We start from the raw sequence: 20885 nt of genomic DNA, 5'->3' as shown, positions 1-20885 counted from the left end.
GGCGAGTGTTTCTAGAAAAGCAGATGGCGCTTACCCTACCGGTACATCCGGTTCATCTTTTTAGCGGAGTCTGGGTTGCTCCTTCACTTTTGTTTTTTTTTCTGTATACGTGTCATTTTGATTGTTCCATGTTTCATAATTTCCATTTGAATCTTAGTTCCGTTAAATACGTTATTATCATTATTTACTTGGTCATAATGAGACAATTCTAGACAAGAAATGTACTCTAGTTGTTGTTTTATTAATGTTTTAACTCCAAATAACCATGTGCACCATATTATACACAATAACAATATTTAAGTGTCCTAGAGATAGCACATAGGCGACGTTTGAATACTCCCTCCTGTATTTACAACATTACCTGACCATTAGACTACTGGTGAGGTAAAGTACCACTTTCTTAATCAATAGATATCCATTGGTTGTGTTTATTAGCCTCGCACTCGATTTGTGTAACCAAGGATGTCAACTGTTCAAACAACGTGTACTATATTTGCGTCTTTTGGCCAATTCAATATACTGCTTAGTTATGTATACCAAGAATGCGTCATATTTTTATAACCGTATATACTCATAGAAGAATGCGCTGAAAATATTGAAGTCATTACTCTATTAAAAACTATCCTCTGTGCATTTAAATCATCGAAATGGTAAGAGTAATCAAGGGAACCAATGTAATAGTGGTAATCAAAAGAGTGTAACCCAGAGACAAAGACCCGACATGGAAAACAGACATATAAAACAAAGAAAATAATGTAACTAAAAGCATACATACAATGTAACAAAAGCAAATGAGCAACCCGCTAATAACTGGGACGAGGTGCACCGGTAGGGCAAGCGTCCTTTGCTTTTCTAGAGTTCTAGTGCGATACAGAAAGTCTGTAAAACATCATTAATTGCAATAGTTGTTTTGACTTGTGTTTTTGGTACATGAATTTTTTCAGTAGATACATGAGGTAACACCAAAATCATATGAAAAACCGGACGCAATGTCTAAATTGGATATCAATTTTATTTCTTTGAGAGAGTTTCAGATTTAACCTTTCGTACATATCTAAAGACGACATATTAAATGAATATTGACACAAACGATTTTCACACGTATTTCACATGATTTTCACCTGAATTGAGCAAAGAAACTTTGTAACATAATATTCAGAAGAATCGAGCCTTAAAGTCAAATTCATGTGCATTATTCACATAAAATCGTATGAAGAAACTTTTACGAGGAAACCACGTTAATTTTATATGAAGTTCACAAGAATTTCACTTGAAGCTCAATTAACATGAATTTCACGAGAAAGTATTTGTCTGTGTAGTTCATAATATCATGTGTTGAACTGTGGTATTTGCTTTACTATAAAATATATAAAGGCTTGTTCAAATTTTCATTTAAAATAGGAAGAATAAGGTAGGTTTTGTCCTTGTTTTCACCGTTTAAATGATAGCTTTTATCTACCAGAAAAAAAACACCGATATATTTTACTATGCCAGGAAAAATAGCGTACAATTAACCATTTTATCTGTAGAGTCCTGAAATGATCTCCTTACTAATGCAATACTCTTCTTTTGCTTATTTGTGTTTCCATTCTAAACTATATGGCTTTGGATGATAAACACAGTTATCAAACATCCTCATGGTTTATCGCCAATTCTTTGAATGGTATCTGATAGTTTTGTTAGAAATCTTTAATTAAGCTTAATGCTTTGTCTTAGTTGGCAAGTATATCATCATTAGTAGCATTGAGTAGGAAGGTATATTTTTAAATGTTTTCTTTGAGACAAAATATTTATCCTTGGTTTATAAATGAAGTTGGATTATTCGATAATGTGGCAATATTTTATGATAAAATATTTTAGATTTTGTCAGTATTTAAAAAAAAACGTTTTGAGGGGGACCATTAATTAAATAACGCTTCGATCTATTTTTTAACTAATATCGAATATTTGAAATGCAGTGTGATTCAAAGTATCAGGCAGTAAAAAAAGGTCAGACTGTCATGTCATACAATCAACACTGCATTTCGAATATTTGAAATGCATTGTGGATTGTATGACATGACAGACTGACCTTTTTTTACTGCCTGATACTTTGTATTTTATTGGAATACAGTTTCAAAGAATAGCGACAGTTTAAGACTACAATGTTCCGAAAATGATAAACATTTATGAAAGCGGGCGGTTTAGCGCATCATAAAACTTGGTTTTGCCTACCATTCATTGTGAAATTTATACCATGTCAGATTGCGGCGGTTTTCAAACCTTCTGGTTTTTGTCTTTATGTGCCAATTGTTATACGGACTTTCCTTTTTTAGACTATTGCTTTTGACTACTCCTAGATTTTATTAGTTCTGTAATTGTGTACATACATGTACCGGATTATGCAATATTTATAACGATGAGCACATTCGGTTTAAGCTGTTGTGGAGCTGGCATGTTAATGTACTGTGTATATTGTTGTTTTGGGGCAAGCTGCACCTTATGGTGTGAAGGTTTGCTTATCGTTCATCTGGTGTTTTGTTATCCTGTTAGGCTGTTGTCTCTTTGACATATTGACCACATTCATTCTCGTTATATTGTTCGTGCTACGTCGCGTTTTAAATTTGCTTGTTTAATTTCCGTAGATCGATGGTCATGCTATGACTTAAGCAAAACAAGAAACAGTGAATGCCTATTGTTTTATTGGAATACACACATACACACAAATACACTAGTGTAACATTATTTGTTAACACAACACAAAGCAGATGGAAGCAACGCAAATAAACAAAATTACCAAAGAAAAAAACTGTTTACACTAATTTGACAGCGCCTACAAATACAATGGGTGCATGTTTAGGCTTGAGTACCACAGCAGCAAATAATTTATTTCGAAATTTTACCAAGTTAAAAGTGTAGCGATGCCTTGTTCGTGACATCAATTCCTTAATAGGAATAAACAAGGAAATAGTCGGGTCCAGACAAAGGATAGCTAGCCGTGTTTCCTAAGAAAAAAGGGGTGTTAGGGCATTATTTACTTCTTTTGCCAACCCCCTGCACCCTAATGGATCGGTCACTGAATTGAGATGAATTTTCGATAATATATTAATGTTCTTCAACATTTAGATTTTGATTATTTGCAGTGTCTTTATTTTGTTGATACTTTGCCGATTTGCAGTATACCATCTATTTAAATGAAAGCGTAATCAAGGGAACCAAGATTATAGCGGTAATACATGTATGAATGTAATCCAGCGACAAAGACCAGACATGGAAAACGAACTACTTTGATGTTTTTTTTTTTTTTTTTTTTTTTTTTTATTTTTTTCAAAACAATTCAACGATTAAGGTACTAATATTTATTTTCAAACAACGGCAGTTCATTTTTTTTATATAATTCAAAGATTCCTAATACTAGTGTAATAAACATGTGTATAAATTAATTTGAACAAAGGTATTTTAATTCATTCTGTAAGTGATGCACTGGAAACTGGCAGCTGGCAGAGCAAAACATACTTAACTATCAAGAAAACATGATGTCACTCTCCGTTGTTTTTGCGAGGAGTTTATTTTTTCAAAATGTTTTTGTGTTTTGTTTTGTCTTCTTGTCTTCAGTTGTATAGTTGTATTTCAGTGTATGTTAGCGTTAAAACAAATATCTTCCGTACGTTTCTTCTTAATGTCTCTTTTTTATGTATCAATATGTAATAGTCGGTTTAAGTTTTTTTTTCTTGTTTTTTCCGATATCTGACTACAGACTCAATACATGTATACACAGTGGATCTTTTCTAAACCAAACCTCTTCAAGGCTAAACAATACTTATAAAGGTCTTTGATTAAGACAACATGCACTGTTATTGATAAAAAATATATATTTTGCGAACAGTGAAATGTATGTTTGTGAGTATATTCCTATTTGTGGTAGATGTAAGAGAAACAAAGTTTACATTTTCATGTTTTAAACCAATGCAATGACGATTAAGTAAAAAACTAAATGTAGTTGCAATGCAAGAATGTAAGTAACATTAATGTTCGACGTAAACTAATCTTGTAATGAATTGTTGTTTCAATTCATGTATCTGCAGAGTGTCTGTTTAAGCTTTACTTAGGATGTTGCGAAAAAGTTACAAAAAAAAATTGAAAAAAGTCATATATATTAACATGTGTAATATTGATATTGAAGACTTCTTATCGATGACTGTTACAGGTTGCTTTATGGTATAGATTTGTTCGTTATTGAAGACAATGTAGAAGTTTAATTTGTCGTCTCGTGACATTGGCAATCATACCAAATCTCCTGCTGGATCAGTAAAATGCACCACCAAACCTCTTTCAAAACTTTTAACTTCTATACTCACAACTGTCAAAGGGGGTCTGCAATCCTACCACAACACTTGTTACTCCCGTAGTGGTATTAATTCAATGTGGATCCTGGAAAATTCGAAAGATCCATAGGAGACAATCAGTTCAAGACTATTATCTGAATATAATAGCGTTAAAATGATTTTTTCAAAACTGTTTAATTCTATTCCCCATACTCAGTTAAAGTCCCGACTTAAAAACAAACATTGTACAACGTTGTTTTTCAAAAAAAAGATGGAACTCCTAGATACAAATATATAGTTCTTGGTAGAAATTTCTCATACTTTGTAAGAAATAATTTCAAATCATCTTCCAAATATACAAAAGAAAATGTTTACAAAATGTTGAAATTTATAATCGGCAACATATTTGTCCTGTGAGGTTGACGTGTTTTTCTAACAAACGGTCGGCATTCCAATGGGAACAAATTGTGCTTCTTTACTTGCTGACCTTATCGTCCACTCTTATGAGGCTGACTTTATAGTTGATCTGATCCGAAAGAAAGAATATCGTTTAGCTAGATCCTCTAATATCATTTTCCGCTATGAAAACTGATTTATTAAACGGGGCATTGTTTTCCTTTCATCGTTTATCTACCCAGAACTTGACTTTTATGAGCAACTCTGCGGGTGTTTCTAGAAAAGCAGCGGACGCTTACCCTGCCGGTGCACCTGTTCCATGCTCCCTGTTTTGAGTGGAGTCGGAGTTGCTCATTTGCTTTTGTTATTTTGTATATTTAATATTTGATTTTAGTTATTTTGTTCTTTGTTGTGTATGTCTGTTTTCCATGTCTGGTCTTTGTCCCTGGATTACATTCTTTTGATTACCGCTATAACCTTGGTTCCCTAAATTATTCTTATATCTCATTGGTAATCAAACCACATTTCCTATTTTTTTTTTTTTTTTTTTTTTTTTTTTTGATTTCATTACCAATCACCAATAACACTTTCGTTATCAATTAAAACTCTGAAAAGTACTATATCCACCTTTCAAAATTGTTAAAAAAATCCGATTATCATAAAATGATATTGCTGTTATTTGTCACATCATGTCTCCAGTGGTAGACACTAGGGCTTTTTTTTTATTATGTAACATAACATTTTGCATAATGACGTCTGTCTGTACACATAATATTTCCTATAAAAACCAACAGTACGTACAGACATCCAACATTCGTTGGAAAACTTAATCTAAGGTAAGTACACTTTGACATCATTTTATCCCCATTAAATCCACCTAAAACTTTTACGAATTGTTGAAAATAAAAGAATAGCTGTTTGATCCATATGTTATTTTGTTCTGTTTTGTTTTCTTGCTTATTTGTTGTTTTTTTATCCTTGGATTCAGTTTCGAAAACAAATTTCACATATATATTGATTAACTTGTACATAGTGAAGCGATAGCTTCTTATAATTTTCAATAACTGAATATGCATATATCTCAATTGATAGACTGACATTTTACATCGTTCGTCATGGGTCTAGCGGTAGTCGCTAAATAATATACTTTCCCTTTTCGAATGATTAAAATCCGTATTTTTCGACATAGTATATTTGTTCATTCATTTATTCAAATTTATGATTTTTTTCCTTTCTGGTTTTCTTTCCTGTTCTTATTACTTTTCATCGTAATCCGTAATATTTTCATTTGACAATAAAATGGAAAATGTAAAATTAATGTTAAAATTGGTGTCAAAACAAATCCAGGTAAAATTGAGAAATCATAGATTTCTCGGTATTGGCAATAATTATTTCAACCGTTAGCTTTTTTAACTATCAGTTGCTTTTTTAATAGCTCAGATTTTACGATAAATTATTTGATCATTATGTATCATTTGACTGTTTTTTTTTAAATGTTTCACTTCCATAATCAAAGCTGTCAAAGACCGTCCTTAGTTTTATCACGGCACTTGTGACTCCCTTGGTGGTATGTATCGATTTAAATTGGTCATGAAATATTTGAAAGATCTTCTGGATACCCCAAATGTAATTTTATTGTCAGAACATAACGACATCATGACCTATGATTTTTCTTTTCCCAATACTCAGTTAAAATCCCGACTCAGATACGTTATACATCGTTGTGACCCCAGAAAAGACTTAAAGTACTTAGAAGAAATTTCTCATTATTAGTATGATTCAAAATCATCTTCTAAATATACCACAGAAGATATTATCTAAAAGCTGAAATATGTGGTAGACGTGGGTTATAACAAATGGTCGGAATACCAATGGGACCAAATCGTGCTTCGCAACTTGCTGACCCATTCCTTCACTCCTATAAGACTGATTTAATAGCGGTTCTGAACGAAAAGAATGAACATCGTTTAGTGTTTGTTTCCGCTATATGAATGAGGAATTATCTTTAAACAATTTATTTTTTGTGGATTTTATATATCGCATCGATCCCAAAGAACTTCAGATAAAAGACAAGACAGACACTTTGAAGTCAACTTTATATCTTTATCTTCAGTTAAAAATCAATCGATAGATAGATAGATAGATAGATAGATAGATAGATAGATAGATAGATAGATATACGACATACGTGATGACTTCTCATTCCGTAAACATCCGTTCAGCACCAGCGTATAAAATTTTCAAAGTCTAGCTCATACGTAATGCCAGAGCTTGTGGTAACTACGCGGACATTCTGAACCGTGATCGACTTCTGACAATTTGGCTTCTGGAATAGGTGTATGTTCCTACAAGATTGAAGTAAAGATTACAGAAATTTAATGATCGTCATCATAAACTCGTGAATTGTTACGGTGTGTCCATCTGCACCAAGAGAACGAATTTGTTCTCCCTGTCATAGTTTTCCTTTTCTCTTTTGAATACCCCAGACTCGACATTTTATAAGCAATCATACCATTGTTTCTAGAAAAGAAGAACGCTTACCCTACCGGGACAGCTGGTCCATGTTCTCTGTTATAAGTGGAGTTAAAGTTGCTTATTATTTAACTTTGTACGTGTTGTTTTGGTTAATTCATGTTCTTTGCTGTGTGTTTTCATGACGTGGTTTTGACCCTTAGATTGTATTACCCTCTACCTGTTTACCTTTTCATTCGATTTAAACAGATTGATGTCTTTATTTTGTAAAGTACAAATAACCACACTGCAATCAATGAAAGTCCCATAAGAATGAATACAAATAAGTCTTGTATTTCTTAGAAACATAAAGTTGGCAATATCGTCAGTCAGAAATTTAACTTATTGTTTAAAAACGGAAGTAGATGACATCAGTTTAAACTGATATATATAAAATCGCAGTTTTTGTTTTAAATGTGATGATCCACATATCATTAGTGCTTTTGACTTAAGCCGCTAAATAATTAATAATATCCTTTATTTCAATGTAGTCCTCTTCAAATCTCAGGTTAAGTTACTACAGGTTCTCTGTTAATTGTCATGATAATTCTTTAATGTTCAATGACTAAAACTTTAATTTAGGACGAAAAGGAACATACATTCATACTTCAACGAAAACAGAAGGAACATTGTGTGTGTGTGTGTGCGTGTGTGTTTGTTTTGTATAGTCTAATATTTGTTTAACTATACCAAACAAATACACACGCACGCACACACACATACAATATTCCTTCTATTTTCGTTCAAGTATGAATGCAAATTATAATCTTGAATTGTTTTTTTTTTCCAAAATGAACCATAGTTTCCAGATTGGTTGAATTATTTAATTTTAGTAAGTCAATACGTTCTGAGTATTTAAATAATGTTTGACTTTTTTATTTGCTTATTTGTTTTTCGGTTCAAATCAACTACTTATCTCGAAGATGTTTACAAAAATGTTTAATATATATATCATTGTGACCACATCGTTTTGTTTACGATTTTAAGATTTACGAAATAGAATATATTTGCCTATAGATACTTCTTTCGACAGGTAACTGAAGTTTAGTTTTGTATATCAGGCTGAAACTAACAACTAAACTCGAAGTACTATTATCAGTTCACATTTGTCATTTTAATAATTTTAAAAACATTTTCATGTTTAAGATTTCAAATGTTACAACATATAATAAATGCGCCAGTAGATTCTTCTTCGACGAGGTACCTAGGTTTTGGCTAATCCTCCCCAGTTTCCCAGTACCCATTATGTTCTTTTTTTCTATATGTCTGTTTTCTATGTCTGGTCATTGTCCCCGGATTGCATTCTTTTGATTACCGCTATAATCTTGGTTCCCTTATTCAAGGATAGCTACGATTTGAGCAGGTATGAAAGGAATGTAATCCAGGAAACAAAAGTAAATGAACAACCCGAACTCAATTAAAAGCTGGAAGCACAAACCAGGTTTACCGGTAGGGTAAGCGTTCTCTACATCACTACAGAAGTTTTATGGCCGTTATCATGAACTCGTGGATCATTATGGTGTATCCATCAGCACCATGAAAACTGATTTATTCAACGGGTCATAGTTTTCCTTCCCTCGTTTATCTACCCTTTAACTTGACTTTTTATGAGCAACTCGGCGGGTGTTTCTAGAAAAGCAGAGGACGCTTACCCTACCGGTGCACCTGGTCCATGCCCCCAGTTTTTAGTGGAGTCCGGGTTGCCCATTTACTTTTGTTACTTTATATGTATGATTTTAGTTACTTTATGTTCTTTGTTGTGTATGTCTGTTTTCCATGTCTGGTCTTTGCCCCTGGATTACATTCTTTTGATAACCGCTATAACCTTGGTTCCCTTGATTACTCTCCCTTCTTAGGATTAAATACTTCAAGATGCAAAAATAGAACTAACACATTAAAAAAAAGTGGTGTTTTGTTTTAAAATGACTGACCTTGAAATAGGTCAGTGTGTACATTAGAGGTGTACAACATAATTTGTTCCGTAAATGTTGTTTTGTTTGTTTCAGAATAATGACAAGAGTGTGCATTGCCTTGTTTTGTGTACTTATATTAGCACAAATGGTAGAGACACAAGAAAAAGATAATCTATCACGTGATCCGTTATGCAAATGTGAAGATGGTGACATTGGCCTGAAATACCTCTGTCAAACACTCAATACCAACACACAAGAATGCGTCTGGAGTATCATATCGACTTTCAACAAAAATGGACCTGCTTACCAACGGGTACGAAAACAACTTTCATTTAACAGCGCAATATCATCCATTGCCAGAATGTTGAATGGAGCTAATGACAAAATGAGAGAACACAGTCTTCAGTCAAGGATAAAAATGATGGGCTAAATATCTACCTATTGATCATAATTTTATTAGAGTTTTTCGAGATTTTCTTTTTGAACTAAGAGTGCAGTAACTAAGAAATGAGTACTTGTTTTGCTTTGTTTCTTTGTCCCTATGTATAGCTAAGTATATCAAATTTGAAAATGTTTTATATAAATATAAGTATAATATATATATGTATAAGTATAAATGTATCAACACCTAGAAGTTCTCAATTTAAATTTGCCTTATTCTCCGCTAAACGCACCAAAGATGCCATACATTTACTGTATTCAACTAAAAATAAAACACGACAAAAAGGTAAATAGCAATAAAATTAGCGACATTAGCCATATACGTATTTAACCCCGCCATATACATGTACTTCATGAGCCAGTCCAGTGGTTGTTGTTGTTTTATATGTTCACTGTTTTAGGTTGCTTTATGGTATAAGTTTTGACAATTATTGAAGACCGTGTGGTGATGTGTAGAAGTTTAATTCTTCGTTGCTGGGTTCTGATGCATGACTGTTTGATTGGAAATCAGTCATACCCCATCTCTTTTTTTTTATTTTATCGCAAATTCAAAATAAAATGATATGATGTATTACCAATTTAAATTATATCTTTGTCGTAAAATGTATACTGTTCATTTTTTAAATGACTCTTTTTCTGATAGATTGCATTGGAGAAATAATTCAAGTTTGGACTCCTACTTCCAAATTAAACTATCAGAAAATTATATTTGTTCATAATCAACAAAGTAAAAGTGCAATAAGTTTCAGTAATACACTGCACTTACAAAGAGGAACGTTATTTGATTTTAAAACATCAAATAATACCTCAAGACACAAAAGGCTTCATTATATACAAAAATATTTATTTGTTGTTGCATAGAAATATCCATCACTCTTAGTAAGAATGTAATTTGTTCCGACATGGCAAGGGTTAGTTTGACATTCGTTCGAATCCTGTAAAGATTAATAATCTTGAATTCAGCGTAGATTTCAAGGTTTTATCAAGTTGAAGATATCGTGTTTTTAACATGAAAAAATAGTTCCGGATAAATTACATAGACCTATATGAAATGATAGATAGCGATGCAGTATTTGTTTCTCAAATGTTAAATTGATGAATTTTTAGACGAATTTCTGTACATTTAAGAGCGAGCTGTGCTCGCTTATAAAGACCCTGCAATATAGTTAACAATACGAATTAAAATAAAAAAAAAATTGTAAGGTTGTAGCCGATTCATAACTTCGGAAAAAGAGGTTGGGGACTGCAATGATTTCCATTTGTTTTTCAATATAACCAACTTTCCATCATATTGGTCCTTGCATACATCCACACAGATCTCATAACAATAACATTATCATGATGCACTGCACTTCACTGTTAAAACATTTCAGACAATTTGCATAGAAGGGAGTTTTACAAGTAGTCAATAATAAAAAGACAATTGTGGATACACATGAAACATGAAAATTAGTATCTAAAATGTGTTTTATTTCATCTTACAAGAGTTTCAAAAGTTTACATAATGAATCATAAAACAGTGTAAACAATGACAATGGAATCAAAATGAATTAGTCTTGCCTGTAATGCATCACTGTTAGCCGCAGTTTTGTTTTTTTTTTCATTGTACTCTAACAGTACGTGATGTGAGCAGTTTTCATTTCTAATGTCAAAACGGAAATAAGTCACAAAAATATTTTTTGTGATCGTTATGGTGTATCCATCAGCACCATGAGAACTGATTTATTCAACGGGTCATAGTTTTCCTTCCATCGTTTGTCTACCTCTGACTTGACTTGTTATGAGCAACTCGGCGGGTGTTTCTAGAAAAGCAGAGGACGCTTACCCTACCGGTGCACCTGGTCCATGCCCCCAGTTTTTAGTGGAGTCCGCGTTGCCCATTTACTTTTGTTACTTTATATGTATGATTTTAGTTACTTTATGTTCTTTGTTGTGTATGTCTGTTCTCCATGTCTGGTCTTTGTCCCTGGATTACATTCTTTTGATTACCGCTATAACTTTGGTTCCCTTGATTACTCTTTGATAGGTAAAAAAATACAATATTGACGTACTTCAATACATAGAATAAGAATAATTACTGAAACGAAAGACAATCAAAATAATATATTCCTAGAATAAAAACCTAACCAGGACAAATAGATACACACAGCATACCTGTAAGCAGTATATCATGGTTTAGAAAGTAGTTGTTGTTTCTACAAGCTCTGGCATAACCAATCATTGTCAACCAGAACCATATATGACATCTAGTACAGTCCTTGATACGTTAAGGTTTCACGCACGCACAATACCCAAACGCATGCTAAACGCTCACCAAACGAACTCTCCCAACGTGCTTTTAAACACACGATAAACGAACTCTTCTATCTACAAATAATGAAAAGAAAATAGTGAATAGAATTAATAAAAAATTATAAATTAATAATAACAAAAAATAAATAAATAACAGTTGAATAAAAAAAAAATAGTCGAAGTACAAACATAAACGAACGCAATACGATGTGAAAACGCACGATAAACGATGCACTAACGCTAAAATGGGAAACATAAACGTTTCAAGGAGTGTATCAGTGCACATTAGTTCGTAATGACCTATGTAACACATACCTACCATTTTCCAATATCTAATCACGGATGTAAAACAGTTTTTAGTCGGCATAATGTTAGATGTACCTTTCATAAGAATCATTGTAGTAGTTGATGCCTTCACATGATTCACGGTAAAGACATTCCCGTCCACAAGACTTAAAACCGATTGCAATTAACACCCCTAACGAGGTTCCAGTTAGACGTGTGTTTGGAAAAAAAAACATTTGTTATTTGTACGTCCGCAACACCAATAGAAATATTAATAACAATAAAAACCGTACTAACATGGTCTTTTGTTCGTTTTTACATGTACGAGTCATGTATATGATGAATATAAAGCTTCCAAAATCCTTATACACAAGTGTTCGTTTCTCCTTCCGTTAAAAAGATGTTTTGGAATCGACATATTTCATTAGGTGAAGTAAAGTTTCCAAGAAAATAATATTTTTATAGATAATTGAAGCGATTTGAAGTTCTCGTTTAATCTCGAAATTGAAATTAAGATTTCTGTAAACATTTATGACAAGTTATTTAACAAACTTATATAGAATGACATGCTGAATAAATGCAATATGTATCGAAATTTAATACCAAATTTTCATTAAGCTATTATTACATTTGTTTGTTAAGATATATTTGGACCCTGTAATAAGGCTTATTTTAGTTTTTTTTTATCTTACAATCATGAAAAGTGTATATCTGGTATGTGTAAAAAATGTTTGGTAAATGATAGTATATACATCAGGGCCCGTTTTCATATAAAAATCCTTTGAGGTTTTCCTCAAATTCTTATTTGTTTCCCTCAAATATCAAATATCAAGTGAAAAGACTGGCAAAAATTTGAATTTAACAAGGATTTGAGCCAATATGTCGGTAAATAAGGTTAATAAATGTTACCCAGCAAATCCTGTATCCATCAAATCAAGGTATGAATTTGTGCATGTACAAAACTTAAGATACAAAACAGGTGTAACAGACAATAAACAAATTATCATAAAACAAATGTATATTCATATTTTTTTTTTTTAATATCGTTTTTGTTTTTGTTATTGTTTGTGCTTTTTTTTTTGGCAGTATGCTCAAATACTCAAATGTGTTTTGATGGCGGTTGCTTTTTTTATCTTCAATTTTGTTCATGATTTTTTTTTTTTTTCGGTTTTTTTTTTTTTTTTTTTAAATTTAAATAAAAACGTAAATAGATATGTACTGACAATATCTTCTTTGAAAGGACATATTTTTGAATTTTGAACTGAAGTATTAAACAAATCTATTCTCGTTATATTTATACTGCTTGTAGTCTTTTGTACATTTGTGTAATATGTATTCAGTTTCTTATTCCGAGGTAACAAGCTACTCATTTTTTAACTATTTTTTATGTGTTTAATTGTGTATTTTTGTCCCACAGTGTCTAGATTTTAATTAATTTATCATGCCAAGTATATTAACCACGCCCCATTTTTTGCGCCTGTCGAAAGTCAGGAATTTTTGGTCTCTGTATGTCTTCTTTTGTTGTCATCTTTACTTTATCTTTATGTCACATGAGTACATAAGGGCAACTGTTTATCTGTGTATAATGATGATAAGGTGCAAGCTGCCCTATGGTATGAGGATTTCCTCGTCTTTCTTTGAAGACCAATGGGTGGCCTTGGACTGTCATTTTTATTCCGGTTGTGTTGTTGTTTCTTTGACATAAACTAGTACACCATACCTTTTCTCGTTATATACTTTTAATTTTGTAATGAACTATTCACCATGTCACATGTTTATGTGTATATGTGTATTTTTCTAAATTTTATAATTTCATTAAAATCAATAAGTTGCATAGGGATTATGACAACTAACCAATGCGAGTTAGATACATTGTACAATTCATAAGTGTGTTTCGAAGTGATATTTCTTAATTAATATGCTTTATTGTTAGTGTTGAGTTTGGAAGTCTTATAAGCAGCTATTAAGAAGTCTCACTACTAATGTAGAAGCGTTTGCTTACACGGATTTTCCGTATTTTCTACAAATTTGACTGCAAATTACGCTCTACGGATTGTGAATATCTCCTTGGTGACTTTGTTTAAATTTCAGATAATTCAGGATTTTATGGATCATTTCCACAGAATACGGTGAAAAATACGGTTTCATCAATTAATAAAAAAACAGATCTGTTAATGGTAAATAGAGATGTGCAATTTGCATAACATTTTAACAGTGGATTAAGTGTTCATTTTTCAATTTGTCTCACTGTTATCACGGTGAATTAGAAAGAAATATAGATATTTTTTTTCATTTGTATTTTATTTACCTTTGAGTTTTGAATAAAAATCGGTCGTATGTTCAGAGTTGTATTCGGCCCACCATCACAAATGTAACCAAAAAAGGTTTTAAGCATTTGAAAATGACACCTTTTTTCCACAATTTCAAATGAAAATTTCTCTACAAATAGTCCTTTATTAAGGTAGGGGTATTATGACAGTAACTGACCATCTGGTTTAATGAATCTTGGGCTGAAATTGAAATATTATTGACTGCTGAATAAATATACCTCGATATGTAATAATGACTTTCCTTTTAACTTCTTTCATACATGTTATATAATTTTTTTTTCTTTAATGAAATCAGTTTCAAAATTTGTACAATGATAAAAACATACATTAGTATTTATTTTGGCACAAGGGTGTGTATCACTCACAATACGCATGCACCAAATGCAATCATGACAAGGGTTTTAATAACGTTCGTTCGAATCCTGTAAAGATGTACACACAAATATAAAGACAAACACTAATTAAAGTGATATTTGATGGAAGGACAGCAATAAAAGAAATGATATAAAGATATCGTATGGACCTGCAATGGAAACATAATTAGTGTAGATTTCTAGTTTCAGAGCACAAGTGGAAGAAAGGGGTTCTTCTGGTGATTAGACCACACTGTTTCTTGTAAAGTGTGTAAATGTGGACAGAATACTGATTACATTGAGCCAATTTTAGGCTATAATTCTTCCTTAAAATTTGTAGACCAGTAATACAGGACAGATATTATATAAATGCTCCCTATATCTATTTAATATATATATCATTCAGTGATACATCATGTACTCAGTTACAACCATGGATTAAAACTACAAAGATGAACGCATCGGTCACCTAATACTATATCTTTATACAGCCTTGCATGGTAAGTGGTCAAAGTTTCGCGGGGACACCCAAAATGTGCTTTGAAATTTGACTGTTCAAACATCTTTTGGAAGTATTCAAACCCATGTATGCTTTCGTTATCTTCCATGTATTATGTGTACCAGGATCCGTTGTAGCAGTGAGGGGAATAAAGTCGTTTACATTCTTAGATTTAAATGAATATGTAGGGGACGGTTTCCCTGTTAAAAGAAAAGAGGATATTAGCGTATTTTTTAAGACAAAAAGAAAAGTTAGTACCATTATTCAAATGTACCTTTTCATTGAACTGTTGTCATATGTACTAGCCATTTTCCGATTGCTATCTATTGCAGCGACTAATTTCAGTTGACGAATAGAAAATGTGCTTTAGAACGATACATATTAAGCTGTCAGAACAGTAAGTAATATCGAAACATGGTTTATTTCTCGTCCACATGACTTGAGACCAATAACAATAAGTGACAGCAATAAAACCATAATAACAAAGTATATCGGCCGAGATATATATAGGTAGTTTTAAATTGATACTTAAATTGTTCTTGTTTCGTGTTTTTAGATTCGATGCATTTCGCGAGTTAAAGTAAATTTTACATAGTAGGTAAACTTCGAATACACAAAGATTAGTGAAATGTTTATTTCAAGAACATATTAAATTAATAAAAGTTCTCTTTCATCTTGAAATTAAAATTAAGATTCCTATAAATTGCATCTATGAATTATTGTGATTCGAATATTTAATGATATCTGACTTCAGGCGAAACGCATTTTTAATCTATTGTAAGTCTAAATAAATATTTGTTAACATATATTTTAGGTACATGTATTTGTCATTCAGTCGTAAATGGCACATGGTATGTGTTAAACAGTTTGAACAACAAAAAACCCAAACACAAATAAATTATAAAAAATGCTACATGTGGAACAACCAAATTTACTCTATAATATCAACAAATTGCAACAGTAAGCAAGTACACTACTTGTTTTAACTTTAGTATAATGTGATGCTTATTGTTGTATTTGAAACGATGTTGAAAGAAACTTTAAAATGCAAAGGTTGCGTTTTTTTTTTTTTTTGTTTTTTTTTGGTTTTTTTTTGTTTTTTTGTTTTTTTTTTTTTATTTGGAGAGTTTATTACTGTATCATCAATGGTATAAATAGACAGGCCTGTACTAAGAAAACACGGTACTGATCAAAGTATCCATATAAAGTAAACTTCTGTGGCAATATCCCTCCAGCACCTGCATATGGAGTTTTCATATCCCAACTCATACGTCATGTCAAAGCTTCCCGTAATTACGCAGAATTTTTGTATAGCGCTAGACTTACAATTACGCTTCGTGAACAAGGTTATATTGCTACAAGATTGAAGTCATCACTACAGAAGTTTTATTGATCATTATGATGTATCTATATGCAAAAGGAAAACTGATTTTTTCAACGTGTCATATTTTTCCTGTCCTCTTTCGTCTACCCTGGACTTGACGTTTATGAGCAGCTCGGGGTGTGTTTCTAGAAAAGTAGATGTCGCTTACCCTACAAGTGCACTACTTGTCCAAGCTCCCAACTTTTAGTGTAGTTCTTTTTGAAGAATTACGGTATTGCCATCGTACTTAAGGGAGCCTAGATTTTATTTTTAGTTTTCTCCGTTAATAAATGAGAAAGAGACATAAAAACTATATCAACAGCAATAATAAAAGCAGCAATAAATATTTAAAGATGATAAACCCTTGTTAAAATGTGTGACGACGACATAGGTATATTCGGTATCGATTAGATCATAATTAAGAACAAAAAAGTGTTCAAAATGAAATTATATTCAAGAGATGGATTCACTGAGCACTTTTCTTGTTTCTGACAAAAAAAATATTGCCGATACGTTTTTTGCAATAATTTCATCAATATATCTTCTGCACTGCTTTGACTATTGACATTGTCAGGTGGTAATTATGTTTTGCTATTAATGAAAACAGGTAGCTGTCGTTGGGGAGGAAGGTTGATGAGCTAAAAAGCTTGGTGAAAACCACCATTTCTATAGGCATACCTGTACTAAATCAATTGTTACCAAATGCGTTTTATGGAAATTACGCTCGTCAATTTGGTAATTGTACTGCAACCATTTAATACAAAAATCAATAAAATATGAAATATGATGGGGAAGTAAATGTTGAAAGTAGTAGAACCCTAAGCCTCGTGTGATATGTTTAATTGCAAATCAAAGTAATTATATGTATCCTGAATATTCCAATCCCTTCCGTTTTGTTCTGTCTCCTAAATTTCAGCTGGTTAATTTAAAGAAATTCGTTGACCGTTACCGTAGATCGTTACGGTGTATCTATATGCACCATGTGAACTGATTTGTTCAACGTATCATAGTTTTCCGTTCGTCTACCCTGGACTAAACTTTTTATACGCAACTCAATGTGTGCTTCTAGAAAAGCAGATGATGCTTACCCTACTTGGTGCACCTGGTCCATGCTTCCAGTTTTGGTGGAATCCGAGTTGCTCATTCTGTGACTTTGAATGTTTTAATTTTGTAACATAATATTCTTTATTATGTGTGTCAGTCTTTCATGTCTAGGTTTTGTCTTTGGATTACATTCTCTTGAATTTCGCTGGAAGCTTGATTTTCTTTATTACTCTTGCACAAGAAGTTATTTTCACGTAGTTCTTCTTGAATTAAAAGGGGCTGATGCGGACCCTTAAGTCACATTATAACAGAGCAATAAGGCAAAATGCCACACTATTTTTAAATTTAAGAATAAAACACAATATACACAAATTTGTAATGAATATTGAAAACTCGTTGGCAACAATAGATAGTATCATATTGCTAAGTAGAATTTGATTCATTCATGACACAGCCAAAACTTACAACCAACAAACAAACAAAAATAGAATAAAACTAGCAATATGAAAAGTAAAACGGTAAACTTACCGTGTTTTAATTATGAAAAGACTAAGCTGAAAAACAGAATCCACTAAATCGCCTTATTTAAAAAACTCGAGCTTAAATTTAGGCAAGAAATACCGAATTGTAAGCAGTTAAAGGTTACAAATGCGTCAAAATGAAAAACACTTGTAACAGTGTCAATCTATAATCCCAATGTGAACCGAATAAAAAATATTAAGCCTAAATACTGCAAATAAGGGGATCAGATGCACTAAAATGATATGCATGTCCTGATCAGCCATCGGTGCCCACTATATTGCAGGTGATTATAATCCTTTAATAATATAGACACAATAATAAAGATCCGAGACACGTGTCAAACATTAAAGCAAATAGTAGAATAGCAGGTTATCAATTTTTGAGAATTGAATGCATATAATATTGGATATAATACGGCTAAATCATATATCGATGGAAAGCTTATTTCAAGAGAAATATCGAAATATCATTAGTTCAAATACAAGTTCCAATTTGGTCCATTTTGTTAATATTTCGTATATTTCCAAAGATAATTATATAATATTTAACAAAACTGTTTAGTATGCCTTAGTTTTACATAACAATATCAGTTCTTGGCAAAATTTGTGATAAACATGGAATATTATTAATTGTATTCTTCGCAATGATTTGGTCTTTGTTTGTTTGTTTGTTTGTTTGGGTTTTTTATTATTATTCTTTTTTGTTCCTTTTTTTTTACTTCCTATTGCTGATAGTTGTCTTAAACATGTCAGTGAAAGCCAATATAAAGAATAAAAAGACTATCATTATATTGTATAGTAGCACCAAGTTATTGAAAGATCATGGAATGCGACAAAAACTGCATCGCCAAGACACTTTTTTCTGACCAGTTTAATTATTTGTGTCAGCAACAAGTTTTTTTGCAGGGTGTTATAAAACTTATTAGCCATTGATTTGGATCACTCTTTTAAATAAAAGAAAAGGTTCTTAAAACAGATAAGCTGTCGTAAATTAAAAACGAGTTAAAGTATTGAACATTCTTGCAGATAAACCCCTATCCCTTTCATATTGGAATAGTTTTTGTAACCTTTCAGGTTTTCCGTTTCAAATTAATTAAAACTAAGCAGAGGACTTCGGGGAGGCTTGTGTGTTTGTGAAGTAATATAGATGTCAATACTTGATGCTAGGGTGTGAGTTAACATGATAAATATGAATATTTGAATGCTGTCAATCTACCTCCTATTTTTGTTGGCTCTGCACGTTCAGTTAATGCTTTGAATCTAATAGAAAAGCAAAATGCCTTTTGCTTCGTGTAACATCAGTTGAAACTAAAAATTGTTATTTCAGACTGGCAAAGGTTCTTGATTGCTTTGTAAAGCGTTCGTTCGCTGTGGCGAATCACGTTCGGTTGCTGCCTGCATAAGCGACAGAGAACGTTTGAATTGCAGAAATCTTAGTTTCCTTGTTTATTGATTTTGTAATGAGATCAGATTCACAACCATGGTATAGTATAGTAATAATTGCACAGTAAAAAATGTAGTGCACGATATCACTTTAGCCCTATTTGATATATATATGGAGCTCCTGTTCTTCATGAGGTACAAACAATTATTTTTGGTTCCCCAGAGATACGATAAACAGAGTATTATGAAACTAACATACATTTTCTCCAATAACCACCAACATAGTACCATAATTAATTGAACTTTGGAGTCAGATATTTCGAATCAATTGGAGCTCCGCATATATTTATGATGTTTTGTTTTGTGGATATAAAGGAAACTTTGTGGGTCAAAATTTGCATTTGTATTTGTAAATTCTTTAGATAAACCACAGATCCAGTCCTCTTTTTTGTATGCCTAAATGTTTTATTGATAAAGATTTGTTACAACTTCCATGAAAATCAAATCTAAAATCTTCTAGTCTTAGTATTTACGCATTGACTATTGTAATCCGGAATTATAAAATATCATACTCACATTAAATCCGAGTCTTATAGATATCACTTGAACACAATAAGCGAATATCCAAATTTGAACACAAATACAATATTCTATCGAAGATTTCTTGCAAACTAAACAAAACAAATCAAGCAGATTAAATAATACAAGACAAATCATTAATAAAACGCAACAGGACTGTAATTTTGACTAATCGTACTACATGTAGTAAGATTGACAATATGTACTACATGTAGTTATTGACTGGCCGCAGTAGATTATATACGAAGCACGTGAAGTTCCGCATGTAGCTTGTACCACCTTTATTTACCTTTTTGTTTACTAATTAAAAATATTTCTTATCATTACACAAAATTGAGAGTTTCTTCTGTTGGTACCTGGTTATAAATATATACATTTAGACCCACCGTGGTCGAAAACATGCACGAGTGTCCTACAATTGATGAAAATTGGCTTAAAATTAGCAAAAATGCGGTCTGCAAAACTACGGCAAAATTTTCTGCATAATAACATTGAATTCAGAATTACAGGTTCGTGTAATATTTAACGCTTACTTTGAACGACACTTGAATCTTTTACATTTTTGTATGTTTCCATGATTAAAATTGACTTTTTAACAGCCTGTATTTTGTGGAAGAACACATGACACCCCTAAATTTTAAAATGCATATACATTTGTACGATATATCATT

General features: G+C 32.0%; 1 protein-coding gene across 1 annotated transcript; it reads left to right on the top strand.

The window, feature by feature from the left end:
• Nucleotides 1-5499: 5499 nt before the first annotated feature.
• LOC148598990 (uncharacterized) lies at nt 5500-9740 on the top strand. Its single transcript, XM_088561988.1, has 2 exons — nt 5500-5536; nt 9218-9740. Exon 2 carries the CDS (start codon nt 9222-9224, stop codon nt 9552-9554), a length of 333 nt encoding a protein of 110 aa, XP_088418114.1. The 5' UTR covers nt 5500-5536; nt 9218-9221; the 3' UTR covers nt 9555-9740.
• The last annotated feature ends 11145 nt before the right edge of the window (nt 9741-20885 follow it).

Source organism: Perna viridis, chromosome 14 (assembly GCF_037379345.1).
Source record: "Perna viridis isolate PV_CMFRI_1.1 ecotype Kerala chromosome 14, ASM3737934v1, whole genome shotgun sequence".
Taxonomy (NCBI): domain Eukaryota; kingdom Metazoa; phylum Mollusca; class Bivalvia; order Mytilida; family Mytilidae; genus Perna; species Perna viridis.
Note: the sequence above shows the minus strand (reverse complement) of the source record. Positions and strands in the feature narration are given on the sequence as shown.

What these genes read in the sequence shown, in the direction of transcription:
- LOC148598990 (XM_088561988.1), top strand. Translation starts at nt 9,222, where the DNA reads ATGACAAGAGTGTGCATTGCCTTGTTTTGTGTACTTATATTAGCACAA.